This window comes from Pipistrellus kuhlii, unplaced genomic scaffold (assembly GCF_014108245.1).
Source record: "Pipistrellus kuhlii isolate mPipKuh1 unplaced genomic scaffold, mPipKuh1.p scaffold_m20_p_3, whole genome shotgun sequence".
Lineage (NCBI taxonomy): Eukaryota > Metazoa > Chordata > Mammalia > Chiroptera > Vespertilionidae > Pipistrellus > Pipistrellus kuhlii.
In genome coordinates, this window is record NW_023425529.1 from 85,101,672 (window position 1) to 85,120,057 (window position 18,386).

An 18,386-nucleotide genomic window follows, 5' to 3' on the forward strand; every position below is an offset into this window, starting at 1 on the left:
TCCACAGTGGTTGCACCAGTCTGCATTCCCACCAGCAGTGCACAAGGGTTCCTTTTTCTCCGCAACCTCGCCAACACTTGTCATTTGTTGATTTGTTGATGTTGGCCATTCTGACAGGAGTGAAATGGTACTGCATTGTTGTTTTGATTTGCACCTCTTGGACAATTAGTGACTTTGAGCATGTTTTCATGTGCCTTTTGACCTTCCTTCTGTCTTCTTTTGAAAATATTCTATTTAGGTCCATTGCCCATTTTTTACTTGGATCATTCATCTTCCTTTTATTTAGTTGTATAAGCTGTCTGTAAATGTTGGAGATTAAACCTTTATCAGTGGTATTATTTGCAAATATGTTCTCCCACACCATGGGCTTTCTTGTTGTTTTGTTGATGGTTTCTGTAAAAAAGCTTTTTATTTTGATGTAGTCCCATTTGTTTATTTCTCTTTAGCTTCCATTGCCCTAGGGGCAGTATCAGTGAAGAAGTTCTTTTGGCATATGTCTGAGATTTTGCTGCCTGTGGATGCTTCTAGTATTTTTATGGTTTCCCGTCTGATGTTTAAGTCCTGTATCCATTTTGAGTTTATTTTTGTGAATGGTGTAAGTTGGTGATCTAGTTTCATTCTTTTGCATGTGTCTGTCCAAATTTCCCAACACCATTTATTGAAGAAACTGTCTTGACTCCATTGTATATTCGTGCCTCCTTTGTCAAATATTAATTGAGCATATTGATTTGGGTTGATATCTGGGTTCTCGATTCTATTCCATTGATCTATATGTCTGTTCTTGTGCCAGTACCAGGCTGTTTTGAGAACAGTGGCTTTGTAATATAGTTTGAAGTCTGGTATTGAGATCCCTCCTACTTTACTCTTCTTTCTCAGGACTGCTGTGGCTATTCGGGGTCTTTTATTGTTCCAAATGAACTTTTGGAGAGTTCTTTCTAGGTCAGTGAAATATGCCTTTGGTATTTTAATGGGGAGTGCATTGAACCTATAGATTGCTTTAGGAAGTATGGACATTTTGATGATGTTGATTCTACCAATTCATGAACATGGTATGTTCTTTCATCTCCTTACATCTTCCTCTATCTCTTTTTTCAGTGTCGTGTAGTTTTCCGCAAATAGGTCCTTTACTTCCTTAGTTAAATTTATTCCTAGGTATCTTAATTTTTTTGGTGCGATGGTAAATGGAATTGCTTTTTTAGCCTCTGTTTCTATAGCTTCACTGTTGGTGTATAGGAATGCCATGGATTTCTTGGCATTAATTTTGTATCCTGCTACATTGCCAAATTCATTTATTCAGTCAATTAGTTTTTTAATGGGGTCTTTTGGGTTTTTTATGTACAATATCATGTCATCTGCAAATAAGGATAACTTTACTTCTTCTTTTCCAATTTGGATGCCTTTTATTTCCTCCTCTTCTCTAATTGCAATGGCTAGTACTTCCAGTACTATGTCAAACAGGAGTGGCGAGAGTGGGCATCCGTCTTGTTCCTGTTCGTAGAGGGAATGGTTTTAGTTTTTGCCCATTGAGTATAATGTTGGCTGTGGGTTTATCACATATAGCTTTTATTATGTTGAGGTATGATCCTTGTACTCCCACCTTGTTAAGAGTTTTTATCAGGAAAGGGTGTTGGATTTTATCAAATGCTTTTTCTGTATCAATTGATATGACTGTATGATTTTTATCTTTCAATTTGTTTATGTGATGTATCACGTTTATTGATTTGCGGATATTGTACCATCCTTGCATTCCTGGAATAAATGCTACTTGGTCATGGTGTATGATCTTTGTGATGTTCTTCTGGAGTCGATTTGCTAGAATTTTGTTGAGGATTTTGGCATCTATGTTCATGAGGGATATTGGCCTGTAATTCTCTTTCATTGAGTTATCTTTATCTGGTTTTGGTATTAGGGTGATGCTGGCTTCATAGAAGGAGTTTGGAAGTGTTCCTTCCTCTTGTATTTTTTGGAATAGTCTGAGGAGGATAGGTTTTAGTTCTTCCTTGAATGTTTGGTAAAACTCTCCTGTGAAGCCATCTTGCCCTGGGCTTTTGTTTGCTGGAAGCTTTTTGATGACTGTTTCAATTTCTTCCCAAGTCACTGGTCTATTGAGATTTTTAGATTCTTCCTGATTGAGTTTTGGAAGTTTGTATTTTTCTAGGAATATGTCCATTTCCTCCAGGTTGTTCAGTTTGTTGGAATAGAGTTGTTCGTAGTATTTTGTAACAATCCGTTGTATTTCGGTGGGGTCTGTTGTTATTTCACCTCTTTCATTTCTGATTTTGTTTATTTGGGTCCTCTCTCTTTGTTTCTTGGTTAGCCTGGCTAGAGGTCCATCTATCTTGTTTATCCTTTCAAAGAACCAGCTCTTGGTTTTGTTGATCTTATGTATTGTTTCTTTTGTCTCTATGTCATTTATCTGTGCTCTGATTTTTGTTATTTCCTTCCTTCTGCTTACACTGGGCTTTTCTTGTTGCTCTTTTTCTAACTCTTTGAGTTGTAGAGTTAGATCACTTGTTAGCCTTTTTTCTAGTTTTTTGCAATAGGCTTGTAAGGATATGAACTTCCCTCTCAAAACTGCTTTTGCTGTGTCCCATAGATTTTGGATTGTTGTGTTTTCATTGTCATTTGTTTCCAGGATGTTTTTAATTTCTTCCTTGATTTCTTTGGTAACCCAGTCCTTGTTTAATAGCATGCTGTTTAGTCTCCATGTGTTTGATTTCTTTGGATTATTTTTATTGTAGTTAATTTCCAGTTTTATGCCATTATGATCTGAGAAGATGCTTGATATGATTTCTATCTTCTTGAATTTGAAGAGACTTTGCCTATGTCCCAAAATGTGGTCTATCTTTGAGAATGTCCCATGTGCACTTGAGAAGAATGTGTATTCTGTGGTTTTGGGGTGGAATGTTCTGAAGATATCAATTAATTCCATCTGGTCTAGTGAGTCATTTAGGATTGATATTTCTTTGCTGATTTTTTGTTTTGATGATTTGTTGAAGGGTAACAGTGGGGTATTAAAATCTCCTACTATGATTGTATTGCTATTAATCTCTCTCTTAATGTCCTCCAGCAGTTTTTTTTATGTATTTGGGTGTTCCTGTATCGGGTGCATATATATTTACCAGGGTATTTCTTCTTGTTGGATTGTTCCCTTTAGTATTATGAAGTGGCCTTCATTATCTCTTGTTATGCCCTTCACTCTGAGATCTAATTTGTCAGATATAAGTATTGCTACCCCAGCTTTTTTTTCATTTCCATTTGCCTGGAAAACTTTTTTCCATCCCTTCACCCTCAGTCTGTGTGCATCTTTTTTTCTGAGGTGGATTTCTTATAGACAACAGATATATGGGTCTTGTTTTCTTATCCACTCTGACACCCTATGTCTTTTGATTGGAGCATTTAATCCATTTACATTTAAGGTTATTATTGATAGGTACTCATTTGACGCTATTTTTATTCTATACCCGTGTTCCTTCTTCACTTCCTATTTATTTATTTTTACAGTAGACCCTTTAGCATTTCTTGCATTGCTGGTTTGGTGGAGATAAATTCCTTCAGTCTTTTTTTGTCTGTGAAGCTCCTGATTTCTCCTTCAATTTTGATTGATAGCTTTGCTGGGTACAGTATTCTTGGATTCAGACCCTTACTTTGCATGACTTTGTATATTTCATCCCATTTTCTTCTGGCCTGATATGTTTCTGTTGAGAAATCAGTTGCTAGTCTGATGGGGGTTCCTTTGTATGTCACTTTCTGTCTCTCTCTGGCTGCTTTTAAGATTCTTTCTTTGACGTTGTTGTTTGCCACTTTAATTATAATGTGCCTTGGCGTCTGTCTTCTGGGATTCATTTTGCTTGGGACTCTGCGAGCATCTTGGATTTGTGTGGGTTTTTTCTTCTCTACCTCAGGAAAGTTTTCTGTCATTATTTCTTGAAATAAGTTTTCCATGTCTACCTCAGTTTCCTTTCCTTCTGGAACCCCTATTATTCGAATATTATTTTGTTTTGTATTGTCCCAAAGCTCCCGTAGGCTCTCCTGCTTTTTAATCTTTTTTTCTAGAAGCTGCTCTAATTGGATATTTTTTTCCATCTTGTCTTCTAGCTCACTGATGCACTCCTCTGCTTCATCTAGTCTACTCTTGATGCTTTCTATTGAGTTCTTCATGGTAGTGATGTCATTTTTCATTTCTTCTTGGATCTTCTTCAGTTCCTCTTGGTTCTTCTTCAGTTCCTCATGGTTTTTTCTCATTTCTTCTTGGTTATTGTCAAATTTCTCTTCCATTCTTTTTAGCCATCCTATAATCATTATTCTGAATTCTTGCTCTGGTAGGCTGCTTGCCTCTGTCTCCTTTACTTCCTTTTCTGGTGATGTCTGCTTTTCTTTCATGTGCGGGCTATTTCTTTGTCCCCACATGGCCTCTCTTTTCAGGATGTCTGGTTATGTGGTGGTTCTTCTCCTGCGTTGATTTAAAGGTACAAACTACAACACTACCAGGTACAACACAAGAGGCACTTAACAGGAATGTATTTACAATATTAATAACCTCCCACAAAGGTGACCACTAGAGAAAGGCAAATTGGGGGATAGGAGAGAAGAAAGAAAGGTAAAAATAAAATAAAGAAAAATTAAAAAAATAATAATAAATAAAATAAGTAAATAAAATAACAGAGGGATAAAGAGATAGAAAAAGAAGGAAAAAAGTAATGACAAAATGAAGTTGGAAAATGGAAAAAAAGAAAGAGAGAGAGAGAGAGAGAGAGAGAGAGGGAGAGAAGAAGGAAACTAAAAGAGAAATGGGAGACAAACTATGTATCTGTGGAGAAAATTGCCATAGAACAACCACTGAACACAGCCAATGCCAATAACAATACTTGGAGATCAATACAAACTACAATATCCACTATTATTAAGTAAGGCTATGATATACAGAAGTAAAAGAAAGAAATAAAAACAGGATTTAAAAAAAAATACAAAGCAACAATAACAACACAGGAATAAGCATAACAATTTCACTAAAAAGCATAAAAATTCACAATAATCAACCTTCACACAATGAGAAAAGGATAGAGAGGAGAACCGTTTTTTTGTTGTTGTTTTTGTTTTTGTTTTGTTTTAACTAGTTAATATAGTGCAGAGAGTGGTATTTATTTATACACTTGGATCAGGGTTGGAACTTAGGTCTATAAGTATAGTGAGAGCTTTAGGAGGGGGTATAGAGAAAGAATCAGAGGAAAAACTAAAGCAGGAAAGGGATAGGATAAACCGGAGACTAAAAGGGTAAAGTTTAGTACGAGAGTGATGGTGTAATGGTCAAGTTGAGATAGGGTTGAATGATGATATAGAAGAGATTAAAATAGAATGAAGGTTACTCTCAATGTAAAATAAAGAAAAAATAAAATGGTACTGGAGAGGAAAAAAAAAAAAGAAAATAAAAAAATTGCAAAATAGCAGTAGTAATAGTGATGATAGAGATTGAAAAATGTAATAATTGAAAAGGTAAAATCAAGTAAGGAAAAAAGAAAAAAATTTCTTAAGTAAAAGATGTAAAAAATGAAAATTAAATAAAAGATGTAAAAAATGAAAATAAAATAAAGAATGGTAAAATTAGCATAAAAATGTCCAGTAGTGGTCATTCACTTCCTCTGTTATTGTATTTGGCACGCCTAATTCTCGGAGCCAGACAGTCTTGCAGTTCCAAGCATTCCACTGCACCTCAGTTTTGTAAGGTAATCCTTAATTTTAAGTAGGCTATATCTTAGTTATTTGTGTCCATTTATTTTTGATTAATAAAAAGAAAAAGAAAAAAAAGAAAAGAAAAGAAAAGGCAGTTTGTACTTCAACTCTTAGGTGTCAGTGTTTCTGGTTTGACCTCCCAGTCCTTTTGGTTGCTCTGGCTGCCTTTCTTTATGGCTCTAGCTGGCAGCGTGCCAACTGGCTCCCAGACTATCTGTAAAGTTCCGATCCCTTGTTTCCAGGAAGGCAATTTCCCCCTGCAATTTCCCCGGATATGCCCAACTGGGCAGTCCTTCCCTAGTTTTCAGAAGCAAGGGGGTGAAGGGGATCAGGCGCCAAGGTGTCCAGATGTTCCGCCCTTGTCAGGACAGCTGCGATTCTTAACAATCTGTCCCGTGTGCTGGAAACCAAATCAGTTTCACTGAAAAAGAGATGTTGACTTGAAGCCAGGAAGGCTGGTCAACAGCCTTAATTGCTCTAACCTTTAGTTGAAATTATGCTAGCTGAAGCAGAATCTACCTTATTTGTCCTGTGTTTCTGTTATTTCCTGCCTAAGGGCTACATGTAAATTTCTGTTTATATTGCTTAAGATGTTTTCCCCAAAGCCTCAATAAAAGGGGATGGCAGGGCCAGAGCACTAGTAATTTTCCCACTAGAATTGGACTACCGCCTGGCCCCCCAAATCGCCAAATTGAATTTCTTCAAGTCTCTTCATTTGTGTGCAGCCCTTCTCCAGAAGCTGAACCCTGAATTAGAACTCTTTCAACGCAGGCCGTGAAAGAGAGTCCTATACCCGTGTCCCCTGGCGTTTTTTTAAAAAAAGTCCCAGATTATGCCAAACCCAGCACTGGGTGTTCCGGGCGGAACTCTCGCTGCAGCCTTCTTTGAGCGCAGCTCAGTGCAGGCGGCAGCACTACGCTCCCGGCTACAGTGGGGGGGCGGGGCCTTGCTGGAGCTCAGCGGCTACCGTCACTGCCTGTGCTGCGGGACCCAGATCCCTCAAGTTTTCCCCGCAAACTCTGACCTTTCCGTGGGTGATTGAAGAACTCCCTTGAAACCAAGTGTTTGCGCCGATTGGGCCGCTTCAGCTACTCGATGGACCTCCCTGCTGTGGGTTTTTCCAAGCCTCAGAGAAGCTCCTTCTTTCCTGGTAAGATGGCGCAGCCTTCCCTCCAAGCCCGGAGCTCTGGGAGAGCCGCCGCCGCGGCCGCAGTGCTGGCCGGTTGGTCAGAAAATCCTGTCCAGCGGACCTTTTTTTACCTTCCTTTAGATTTCCGCTGTCCCTCAGCTGCCAATCAACTTTCCCTGAGTGACTCAGACGCTGCTTTTTTCTGTTCTGGGACCTGAGTCAGAACAAGTCCGTCTGTTCGGTCGCCATCTTCCCATCTTAACTTTTTAAGCTCTAATTCTAGGAGTAGCTTTCTATTTCAGATGTCAGGAAGGGTATTAGATGTTTTGAAGGCAAGAGTGTAAAATACAATATTGAGTAATTTTATTAGTCAGGTAATACTTAAGTATCAGTTCACCTGCTAAAGACTACTGAATGAATATTTATATTTCGGGTTGATTTCTCATTTCATGCTTATTTTGAAATTAGCCTTATGTCAAGGATTCTACAGATGTTTTGAATTTTGGCTATAGCTAATGCCAATATAGGAAAGCCAGTGGGGTTTTGTGGGAGTGAGAAACACTTCCCTTTTATTTGAAGAAGTTGTATAATTACTTAATAATGTAACATCAAGAATTTCTGTTTAACAATTTACATATTAGGAATAGTTGATACATGTTGAAATCACAGAATTTCTGAAAATACTTGGATTTATTTATAATGGCTAGTTCAGTAGTTTCACTAAGTACCTGGTTGTGTGGGAGAGAGAAAGGGATGTGACTTGATTTCTGTTAAAGCTATAATTCTTTTGTGTCTTCTATTCAAATACTAAATTTAATGGAGTAATTCCAAGTCAGTGGAAGGGGGAAAAGGGAATTGGGCAAGATAACCTGTAAGAATTTGTAGTATTCAAATTTCATTGATCTTTCAAATATTTTGTCATTGTCTAACTTTGTAGGTATTAAAAATATTTTCTAATAAAATCACTAGATGACTATAACATACATTTCTTTGCATGATAAATATTTAAATACCTCTCCCAAAGATTTCTATCAAAGACACAAAAATAATAGAAAGGGAAGGTAGGGGGTTGTTTTTGTGTCTTGTTGAGTTTTCAGGTATGTCGATTTTTTTTTTTTCTTGACACAGTATTAAATGTTTGATTTATGGTTATATTAACCTAAAAGTGCCATTGGTGTTTTTTTTTTTAAACTGAAGAAGTTATTTATTTAGCTATGTTTTTTTCCATACATTGTTAGGATTTAAATCCAATTTTCAGTTACCCTATGCTCTTAACAGTACATTCCACTGTTTTCTCTGTTTTTAAAGTAAATAGTATTTTGTCTTAAAAAACAAACAAACAAACAAACAAAACCACCCACAATTGTGACAGCTTGGGAATGTATGGATTAACAAGTATATATTGATTTAAAATTATAGTCTAACTCTTCTAATTTCTTTTGTCATTAAGGTAGTATTTAAATAAATGAAGTCTACTTTAAAAAAAAATTATGCAAAGAACCTGGGAATATAAAGAACCAAGTATTAGTTCTTTAAGTTTCATTGATAATAAAATGGTTTGTTTTATATTATACTAAATTCTTATACATTCATACTAGATACTTACTTATTTACCCCAAGGTTTATTGAGGTATAATTGACAAATAAAATAGTAAGATTTTTTTTAAATGTACATGATTTGATAGATGTACTTTGTTGTAAAATTATTCCTTAATTAACTCCACCTATCAAGTTAATTGATACATTCAACACTGGAGTATTTTAAAAGTATATAATTCTAAATCATTATTGTAAGACAAGATGTATTCACCTGAAAACATACTAATACTGCTTTTGTAGAGAGGGTTTACAAACATAAAATTGAGTGTCCACATGTATTGAATTAACATGTATTCTGACCCTTTTTAATTAAAAAAAAAGAAGTCACATTCAAACTACATATACTGTTGAATCCAAGCAAGACTGTCAGTCTTTGTTTAGAGTAGGGGTGTCGAACTCAATCAGAAAAGGGGCCAAAATCTAAAATCCAGCCTAAATCGCGGGCCGAATGGTTTACTGAACAGTCATAAACTGTCATTGTGATGGAAATGCAGCGGAGTGCAGTGATGACAGCGCGGTGTGGGCCACATTGCAAGGCCTGGTGGGACGGATTTGGCCCGCGGGCCTTGTGTTTGACACATGTGGTTTAGAGCTTGCTCTAGACTTGTTTCTTGTTATTTTCCTAAATCAAGTATAAATAAAATCTGAAATCCAATTTAAAAGCTTTGGAGTGCTTTGGTCAGAAGGGTAATCATTATGAAGACTTTTTCAGTGAATTTTATAAATGACATTTAGCTTATTTGTAGGTCTTGGACAGAATGCTTTAAGCTTGGCTTTGGGAACCACATCAGCTACTTCAACTACAGGCAATGAAGGCCTTGGTGGTATAGATTTTAGCAGTTCATCAGATAAAAAGAGTAAGTAATGTTATTATAATTTTATGTTCTAACAGTCCTGTAAGGGAACTTAAATCCCTATGTCTGGAAAATTGTTAGTTATATATAATATATTCAGTAGTAAAGTTTTTACTTTAAAGTTTGTTTGCATTGTATATTTATAAATTTTGTGTTCTGTGCATTTAAGGTTTTATTTTTCTAGAAAATTGAGATTTGTATGTGCCTATGTCTAAAGGTATTAATATATATTAATATATTATTTTTTACAGAGAGGAAGGGAGAGGGATAGAGAGTTAGAAACATCAATGAGAGAGAAACATCGATTCAGCTGCCTCTTGCACACTCCCTACTGGGGATATGCCCACAACCAAGGTACATGCTCTTGACTGGAATTGAACCTGGGACTTTTGAGTCCACAGGCCGATGCTCTATCCACTGAGCCAAACCAATTCGGGCTAATATATGTTTTTTATTTGAGAGCATGACACATTATTTGAAATCTGTTCTTATGTAATAATATATCACAAGTATTTGTTAATGTCAGTAATTTAAAAATATTTTAATGCTGCTTAATATTAATCCTATGAATGGACATATCAATTTAGTCAGCCATCATCTAATTGATAGTGTTTATTTCCAGTTATTTTACTCTGGAAAGTATCACTGCATTTGGGCATCTTTATAGAGAGAGTCAGGGTAGTATTGTAATTTAAAGAGTGTCAATTCTGGTGCTAACTTGCCTGGGTTCAAATTATGGTTCAACTATTTCCAAGCTTTCTGACCTTATTCAAGTTATTTATTCTCTGTGTGCTTTAGTTATTTTTGTATCTATGAGTGGGAGAAACTAACAGTACCTACTTGTAGGTTTAGTTTGAGGATTACTGTTTGTAAAACTTTGGCAGGGCAAGGCACATAGTAAATACTGTCTAACATTTGCTTTTATTTTAAATTTTGTTCATATTTTTTTAACATATTTTGGTTATTTCTTTAGGGCAAACACCTAGAAATTGAATCACTGGTTTAAAGACAGGGACATTTTGGAGACTCTTCGAATATGTTGTGAAATTGCTTTCCAGGAAGGTTTTTATCAATTTATGTACTCAGCAGTGAGTAGGAAAATTCTCTTCTTGCTGTGCTCTTGCTATGCTGAATATTCTTTTTAAAAGTTAGCCAAATTCATTTTGAAAAGTTTTTTATTGTTGTTGGTTCTGTGTATGGTTTTCAAAATATATATATTTCTATTGATATTGGAAAGGGAGGAGAGGGAGGGAGAGAGATAGAAATATCAATGATGAGAGAAAATTGTCAATCTGCTGCCTCCCGCATGCGCCCATTGGGGGTCGGGCCCACAACCCAGGCATGCGCCCTTGACTGGAATCAAACCTGGGCTGGGACCCTTCAGTCCAAAGGCTGATGCTCTATACACCGAGCCAAACCAGCTAGGACTTGTGTATGACTTTTGTTTTACAACATCCTTTCTGATTCTGACGAAAGCATGTCTTATTAGAGTATAGACATATATATTGCCTTGATCTTCTCAGAACTTAGAATGAAGTAGTGGTTGAAGGTGTATAGTAGTCAGTGCCCATCCTGTATAATAGAAGCATAATATCCAGATTGACCATACCTCTGCTATACCCACAAGCCACGCCCACCAGCCAGTCAGGAGTTAGTGTGCAAATTAACCCAACCAAGATGGCTGTGGCCACGGAGCGAGCAGGAGGCTTGGGTTTCCCTGGCAATGGAGGAAGCCAAGCTTCCCGCACACCCTGGCCACCGTGGACTCCACTCAAGGCTACAAAGTTTCAATTATAGAAGATAAATAAATCCCCCAAAAATGGCTGTAGTCATTGAGCAAGCAGGAGGCTTAGGTTTCCCTGGTGATTGAGGAAGCCAAGCTTTCTGCCTGCCCTGGCCTGCCCTAGCCTCTGCTCAAGGCTACAAAGTTTTAATTATAGAAGATAAGTAAATCCCAACAAAAATTACGGCAGCCACGGAGCTGGAGAGGGCAAAAGGCTTAGGTTTCCCCAGTGATGGAGGAAGCCAAGCTTTCTGCCCACCCTGGCCTATTGGGATCGGGCCTAAACGGGCAGTGGGACATCCCTTGAGAAGTCCCAGATTGGAGAGGGTACAGACTGGCCTGAGGAACACACACACACACACCCCTCTGCACAAATTTTGTGTACTGGGCCTCTAGTATCCTATATAATCCTATATAATAAAGAGGTAATATGCAAACTGACCATCACTCCAACACAAATTGGCTGCCCCCATGTGGTTAAAGCTGCCAGCCCCAAGATAGCCAGCAGGGGAGAACAGTTAAGGGAGCGATCAGGTTTGAAGGGGAGGGCAGTTTGTGAGGACCAGGCCTACATGGGAGGACTTTAAGGAGCGACCAGGCTTATAGGGAAGGGCTGCCAGGCTGGCAAGGAAGGGCAGTTAGGGTGACCAAGCCAGCAGGGGAGGGCAGTTGGGCAACCAGCTGGCAGCAGGGGAGGGCAGTTGGGGGTGACTGGACCAGCAGGGCAGGGCAGTTGGAGCCAATCGGGCTGGCAGGGGAGCAGTTAGCCGTTGATCAGGCTGGCAGACAGGCAAGTGGTGGGAACCAGCAGTCCCAGATTGTGAGAGGGATCTCAGATTGGAGAGGGTGCAGGTTGGGCTAAAGGACACACACACACACACACACACACACACACACAGTGCACTAATTTTGTGCACTGGCCTCTAGTAGAATAATAAAGGCACATGACTATAGGTATCAGATCCCCCTTTCCTTCATCTGTTATATGTGTCAAGGCAGTCAAGAGATTTCTTTTTCTAGTAGCGATATTAGGTAGACCTATAGTATTAGTGGGATTTAATCAGATGAAGTGTAGTAGGGAACAGCATTCCGTGAAGAGTGAGCAGCATGGAATGAGGCCTAGAGATGAGACTGATGGAAGGCCAGTATACCTACAGAACAGAAAGATTTAGATCCCAGAGATCATGAAAGGCCTTGTATTCCATAATAGGATTTTGTAATTAGCCCTGGTCAGTGTGCCTCACTTGGTTGAACATCATTCCATGCACCAAGAGTTTGCCATTTTTTTTTTTTTAATAAATCTTTATTGTTCATATTATTACAGATGTTTCTCTTTTTTCCCCCCCTCCATTGCTCCCCTCCACCAGGTTCCCATCCCACCCTCTGCCCTTTCCCCACCCATCATTGTTCTCATCCATAGGTGCACAGTTTATGTTCAGTCTCTTCCCACATCCCCATCTCCCCTTTTCCCTGAGAATCGTCAGTTCACTCCCCTTCCATACCTCTGATTCTATTATATTCAACAGTTAATATTGTTCATCAGATTTTTTAAAAAATTTTTTTGGTTTTTTAGATTCACTTGTTGATAGTTACATATTTGTTGTTCATAGTTTTTATCTTTATTTACTTCCTCTTCCAAAAACACCCCCTTCAGCAATTCATATAATTCTGGTTTGGTGGTGGTGAACTCCTTTAGCTTTTTTTTATTGGTGAAGCTCTTTATCTGGCCTTCGATTCTGAGTGATAGCTTTGCTGGGTAGATTATCTTTGGCTGTAGGTTCTTACTATTCATCACCTTGAATATTTCTTGCCATTCCTGTCTGGCCTGCATGGTTTCTGTTGAGAAATCAGCTGACAATCGTATAGGTGCTCCTTTATAGGTAACTACCTGCTTTGCTCTTGCTGCTTTTAATATTCTTTGTCTTTTGCTCTTGGAATTTTAATTATGATTTGTCTTGGTGTGGTCCTCTTTGGATTCCTTTTGTTTGGAGTTCTGTGCGCTTCCTGGACTTGTAAGTCTAATTCTTTCACCAGGTGGGGGAAGTTTTCTGTCACTATTTCTTTCAGTATGTTTTTGATATTTTGCTCTCTCTCATCTTCTGGGACCCCCATAATTCTGATGTTGGTTCGCTTGAAGTTGTCCCAAAGTTTTCTTACATTATCTTCAACTTTCTGGATTCTCTTGCCTTCTTGCTTCTGCGGAGGAGTGTCTTCTTGCTCTTTATGTTCCAAATCTTTGACTTGATTTTTGCGATCTTCCATTTTGTTTTTAGGACTCTGTATAATATTTTTTATTTCAGACAATCTATTCTTTATTTCTTGTTGATCCCTTATTATTTCTAGTTGATCTCTTTTCATATCCTCATAGGTCTCATTTATTTTATCGGCCTTTTCTAGGAGATTCTTGAACAACCTTATAAGTGTGGTTTTGAACTCTATATCCAGTTGCTTTTTGTCCTCCATTTCTTTCGTTTGTGATCCATTTCCTTGTCTCGGCATTTTCACAGCTTCCCTGAGTTTGTAGCCTTAAAAGTCTCTGTGTTCTGCCTGGATGGGGCAGAGTTTCAGGGTGGAGCCTATAGCCTTGGCTTCCATCAGCCACACCCTGTGCGGCTCCTGAGTCTCGGTGTTTTTCAGGGTCCTTCAGTACTTGTTGCAAGCACCTCTGAGAGTGAGGTGCCCTCGAGTTTCGCCTGCTACCAAACAGTCTAGTCTCTCCCCCAATGAGCTGGGGTTCAGTTCAGTTGGAAGTGGGATTGGAAGTGGGGTTCAGAGCAGTCTGGAGCTTTTGTCTCCTTCCTGCCAGGGCAATCTCGCGGCACAGCCAACCGTCCCTTCTCTGCACCCAATGTGCTCGCCTCCGGGGGGCTCTGCCTCTTGCCGCTCCCCTGGGGTTCCACCTTACAGCCCAGTCTCCCTCTGTATGAGCCTGGGTCCCCAGGGTCTGGCCTAGAACTGGGGTTCAGAGCAGTTGGAACTGGGGCTCAGCACTGTCCAGAGCTTTTATCTCCTTCCCGCTAGGGAATGCCAGCCAGGCACTCAGCCACCCCCTCCTCTCTGGCTCCATCCTCTCCATGCGTGCCTCATGTCTCCGTACCTTAGGCTTTTACAGCTCCTCCGCTCTTCCTTCTGGTTTCCTCCTTGCTTCTTGTTGTAGAATTTCCAGTCAGTCGACTTTCCTGTAGTTCTGGGTAATGTCCATTTTACATTTTAGTTGTATTTTATTGAAATTGTTGTGTGTGGCTTCGATTAGGTGTTTACCTGTGCAGCCATCTTGGATCTTCCCTCATCTGTCAAGAGTTTGCCATTTCGATTCCTGATCAGGGCAGATGCTCGGGTTATGAGCTTGATGCTCAGATTGATGTTTCTCTTTCACATCAATGTTTCTTTCCCTCTCCCTTCCTTCCTCTTTTTGAAATCAATAAAAACATTTTTTTTAAGTGTCATAATTACACTGATCAACTAAAGGGTTTTGATCTGGATAATGTGACCTGATGAGATCTGTATTTTAAGAAGGCATCTGACAACCATGTGGAAAATAATGTGTAGGAAGCCAAGAGTAGATGTGGAGAACTGTTAAGAAGCCTTTCTAGTAGGCCACGGATATTACTGAAGTGCAAGCTAGGGAGACTACTCAGGAGTCCACAGTAGTCTCAAAACATGTACAAGTTTTATATACTTATGTTTGTGTGTTTATTAATTTTTTAATAAAATACTAGGGTCGCTAGGCCTCGCCGGTGATCAGGGCCAATCAAGGCCTTCCGGCTGCTAGCAGGAACCTTCGTTCCACGCTGCCCCTTGGTGGTCAGCACACATTATAGCAAGTGATTAAACTCCCAGTCTCCTCAGGGGACACTTTACGTATTAGCCTTTTATATATATAGAAGATAGCAAAATGGAATATCAAAGAAATAACAAAATAATAACTACTCAATAAAATAGTCGAACTACTTGAAAACAAATGAAATCCTTACCTTATATTACTGTCTGACCAGATCTAAGACAGTATTTATAGAACAAGGATGTCAAACTAAGGAAAAAAATATCATACAATGAGATACAAAATATGAAAAACTTAATTGGATTAAAGAGTTAAACAGTCGAAACCATTTTGGCTCAATGGATAGAGCGTCGGCTTGGGGACTGTAAGGTCCCAGGTTCGATTCCGGTCAAGGGCATGTATCTTGGTTGCAGGCATATCCCCAGTAGGGGGTGTGCAAGAGGCAGCTGATCGATGACACTCTCTCATCGATGTTTCTAACTATCTCTCTCCCTTCCTCTATGTACAAAATCAATAAAATATATATATATTTTTAGAAAGAGTTAAACAAAAAAACCCTATGTTCAGAGATAAAAGGTAAATGACAAATTTCAGGTAAAATACTTGATTTCTAGATGTTGCTTTTTCCACATTTTACATTTCTGAAGTCAAGATGTATCCTGCAATTATAAGGATCTAGTTTTAAAAATAGACATGAAAATCTCTCTCCCAAACATATTTTTTAGGAGGCTACCAAAATATTTGGTGGCCTTGTTTCTGCAAGACTTAGAAAAAAAGAAATAGACATGAAATACGATATATATATATATATATATATATATATAATTCTTTCATATATATGAAAGAATAATTTGCTTAATGTTGAAATAGCTCTTAGAAATCAATAAGGGAAATATAGCATAAATAGGTAGTTCACAAAAGAAAAAATCCACTTGTCTAATTAACATTTGAAATAAATGTTTTACTTAGTGCTATCAGGAATATGAATTAAGATTATAATGAAGTGGTATTTTTCTTCTACTTACTAGCAATGATTTTTTTTTTTTTTTTACTGTGTTTATTGATGTTGAGAGTGTGATGGAAAAGATACTCTTATCTTATTCCTTGTACATGGGAAGGTAAATTGGGTCAGTTGTTATAAGGGATCATTTTGGTAATATGTCAAAGGCCTGCCCTGGCATACTCTTTGACCAATAAATTCCTCTTCTTGGAATGCAAATCAAGTAGGGCACACGTAGATAACAGACATTTGTTGCTTAAAAAAAAAAAGGGTTGGGTATAAAGGTTATGATACAGCTACATCTTCTATGCACTCTGTTATCTTTTGAAGTCATTTTAATTGACATGGAAAATATTCACAGCATGCTAAGATAATTCTGATTGCTTTTAAAAATGTATGTGTAAGGTTCTGACCAGTGTGCTCAGTTGTTTGGTGCAGTTCTATGCACCAAAAGGTCACCGGTTTAGTTCCCTGTCAGAGCACATACCTGGGTCACAGGCTCAGTCTCCAATGGGGAGCATGTAGGAGGCAGCTGATCAATGTTTCTCTCTCTCTTCCCCTCTCCCTCTAAAATCAATAAAAACATACATACATGTGTATTAAAAAAACAGCATGATTAAAATGTGTATGTGCAGAAAAAGGCTGGAAGGAACCATTGAGTTTTTGTGTGATTCTGTATTTTCTGTACGTTCTTTAACAAAGTACAGGTCACTGCTTGCTTTGCTGAAGGAGCACTTTCACTTTTTTCTATTTTTAGATATTACTGTGATAACTTCTGTTTGCTCTGCAGATACAAAATCGTTTTTATTTTAAAATTTGTTACTTTCATGAAATTTTTAGAGAAGTTCAGGTAATCTGACATAGTTTAGTATTTTCATACTGATTAGGCATTAAAAAGTATCAAGTAAAGCTCTTAGGAATTAAACTGCCAGGCAGGGACATTTTTTATGTAAGGTAGTTTTAAAAACAATTTTTTTTTTCAGTTACAGTTTACATTTAGTATTATTCTATATTTTTGGATGTGCCACAAACTGCTTAGAAAATCATATACTTTAGAATGGTCCTCTCATTGTTTCAGGTACCCACTTGGCCCCATATGTATTGTCAATAGTTATCACAATATATTGACTATATTTCCAATGCTGTAATCTACATCTCTGTGACTATTCTGTAACCATCAATTTGTACTACTTAATCACTTCACCTTTTTCACCCACACCTGCAGCCCCCTTCCCTGTGACAGCAGTCTTTTCTCTTTCTATGAATCTGTTTCTATATTGTTCACTTTATTCTTTAGATTTCTTATATATATGAAATCATAATGGTATTTGTCTTTCTCTCATTGTCTTATTAAAGAAAATTCTTATCCTTGAAAGAAAAAAATGCAAATCAAATACATAACTCTTTATATATATATATAAATATATTTTCATAACTTGCTATGTTTGGGGTTTGTGACAAGTCATGATATTTAAGGGGCAGTCTAAGAAATGCGTAACAGTTTTTGTCTAAACCTTAGTTTGCATTAACTTAAAACTCATATTCGTAGTAGTATATTGTTAAATTACCTATTTTTACACAAACTTTCTTGAATTTTTTAGGTGATAAAACAGGAACAAGACCAGAGTAAGTTTACAATTTAACTTTTAAAATATTGTAATTAAGAAGTTTTACTTATTAAATTGTAAGTAAATGGTATTGTTGGAAATACATGGAACTATGTAGGCATTTAGAATGAAAACTTTTTAACCATTCTTTGTCAAAAATAAAATAATACACATATTCCCTAGAAGATTACAAAAAGTCAAAATTTTAATCTTTAAGAAAACTTATACTGTAGCCAGTTCTTTCTAGGGAGTGGTTGGCTTTCCCACAAATAATGCAAATATATGTATGTATTTTTTTAACTTATTAAAATTTGAACAATTCATGGAACTTTACTTTTGGAACACCTTTTATATATATAAATGAAAATATACATGTGTGATTTTGTGTGTGTGTGTACCTTTTATATATAAACTAGATGCTTTGATGCACAAAATTCGTGTAAGGGGCTCGGCCCTTGCAGCCATGGCAGCTTGCCTCGGCCCTCACAGCACAGCTTCATCCAGAAGGTCATCCAGAAGATTGTTTGGCTGTCTGGTCTAATTAGCATATTATACTTTTATTATTATAGAAGATTACTGTGCCAGTACCATTTATTTCCTGAGGTAGAAGAGGAATAATAATAGCCTCCATCTACATCATATATGTATTTGAAGATTGTTATTTTTATTAGAGGCCCGATGCATGAAATTTGTGCAAGAGTAGGCCTTTCTTCCCCAGGCTGCTGGCACTGGCTTCCCTTTGGCCACCAGCAGGCACCCGGGACCCAGGCTTCCCTCTGGCTGTCAGCAAGCATCTGGGACCCTTACAGCCCTGGCTTCGTCCAGGAGGTTGTCTAGGAGTGCGCTTTTATTGTTATAGACTAGAGGCCTGTATTTGTGCAGGAGCTCTGCCCTCTCAGTCCC

The 18,386-nt window shown here is 37.9% G+C and overlaps 1 protein-coding gene across 5 annotated transcripts in view; it reads left to right on the plus strand.

The window, feature by feature from the left end:
* Positions 1–18,386, plus strand: part of NUP58 (nucleoporin 58) — a 54,996-nt gene that overhangs the window by 13,233 nt on the left and 23,377 nt on the right. For 4 of the 5 annotated variants that reach the window (XM_045588448.1, XM_045588450.1, XM_045588452.1 and 1 more), the window contains 2 exons: positions 9,205–9,315; positions 17,478–17,502. In XM_045588448.1, the coding sequence (XP_045444404.1) occupies positions 9,205–9,315; positions 17,478–17,502 (136 nt within the window). The remainder of the gene's footprint in view (positions 1–9,204; positions 9,316–17,477; positions 17,503–18,386) is intronic. The other variant, XM_045588451.1, reaches the window with a different exon arrangement.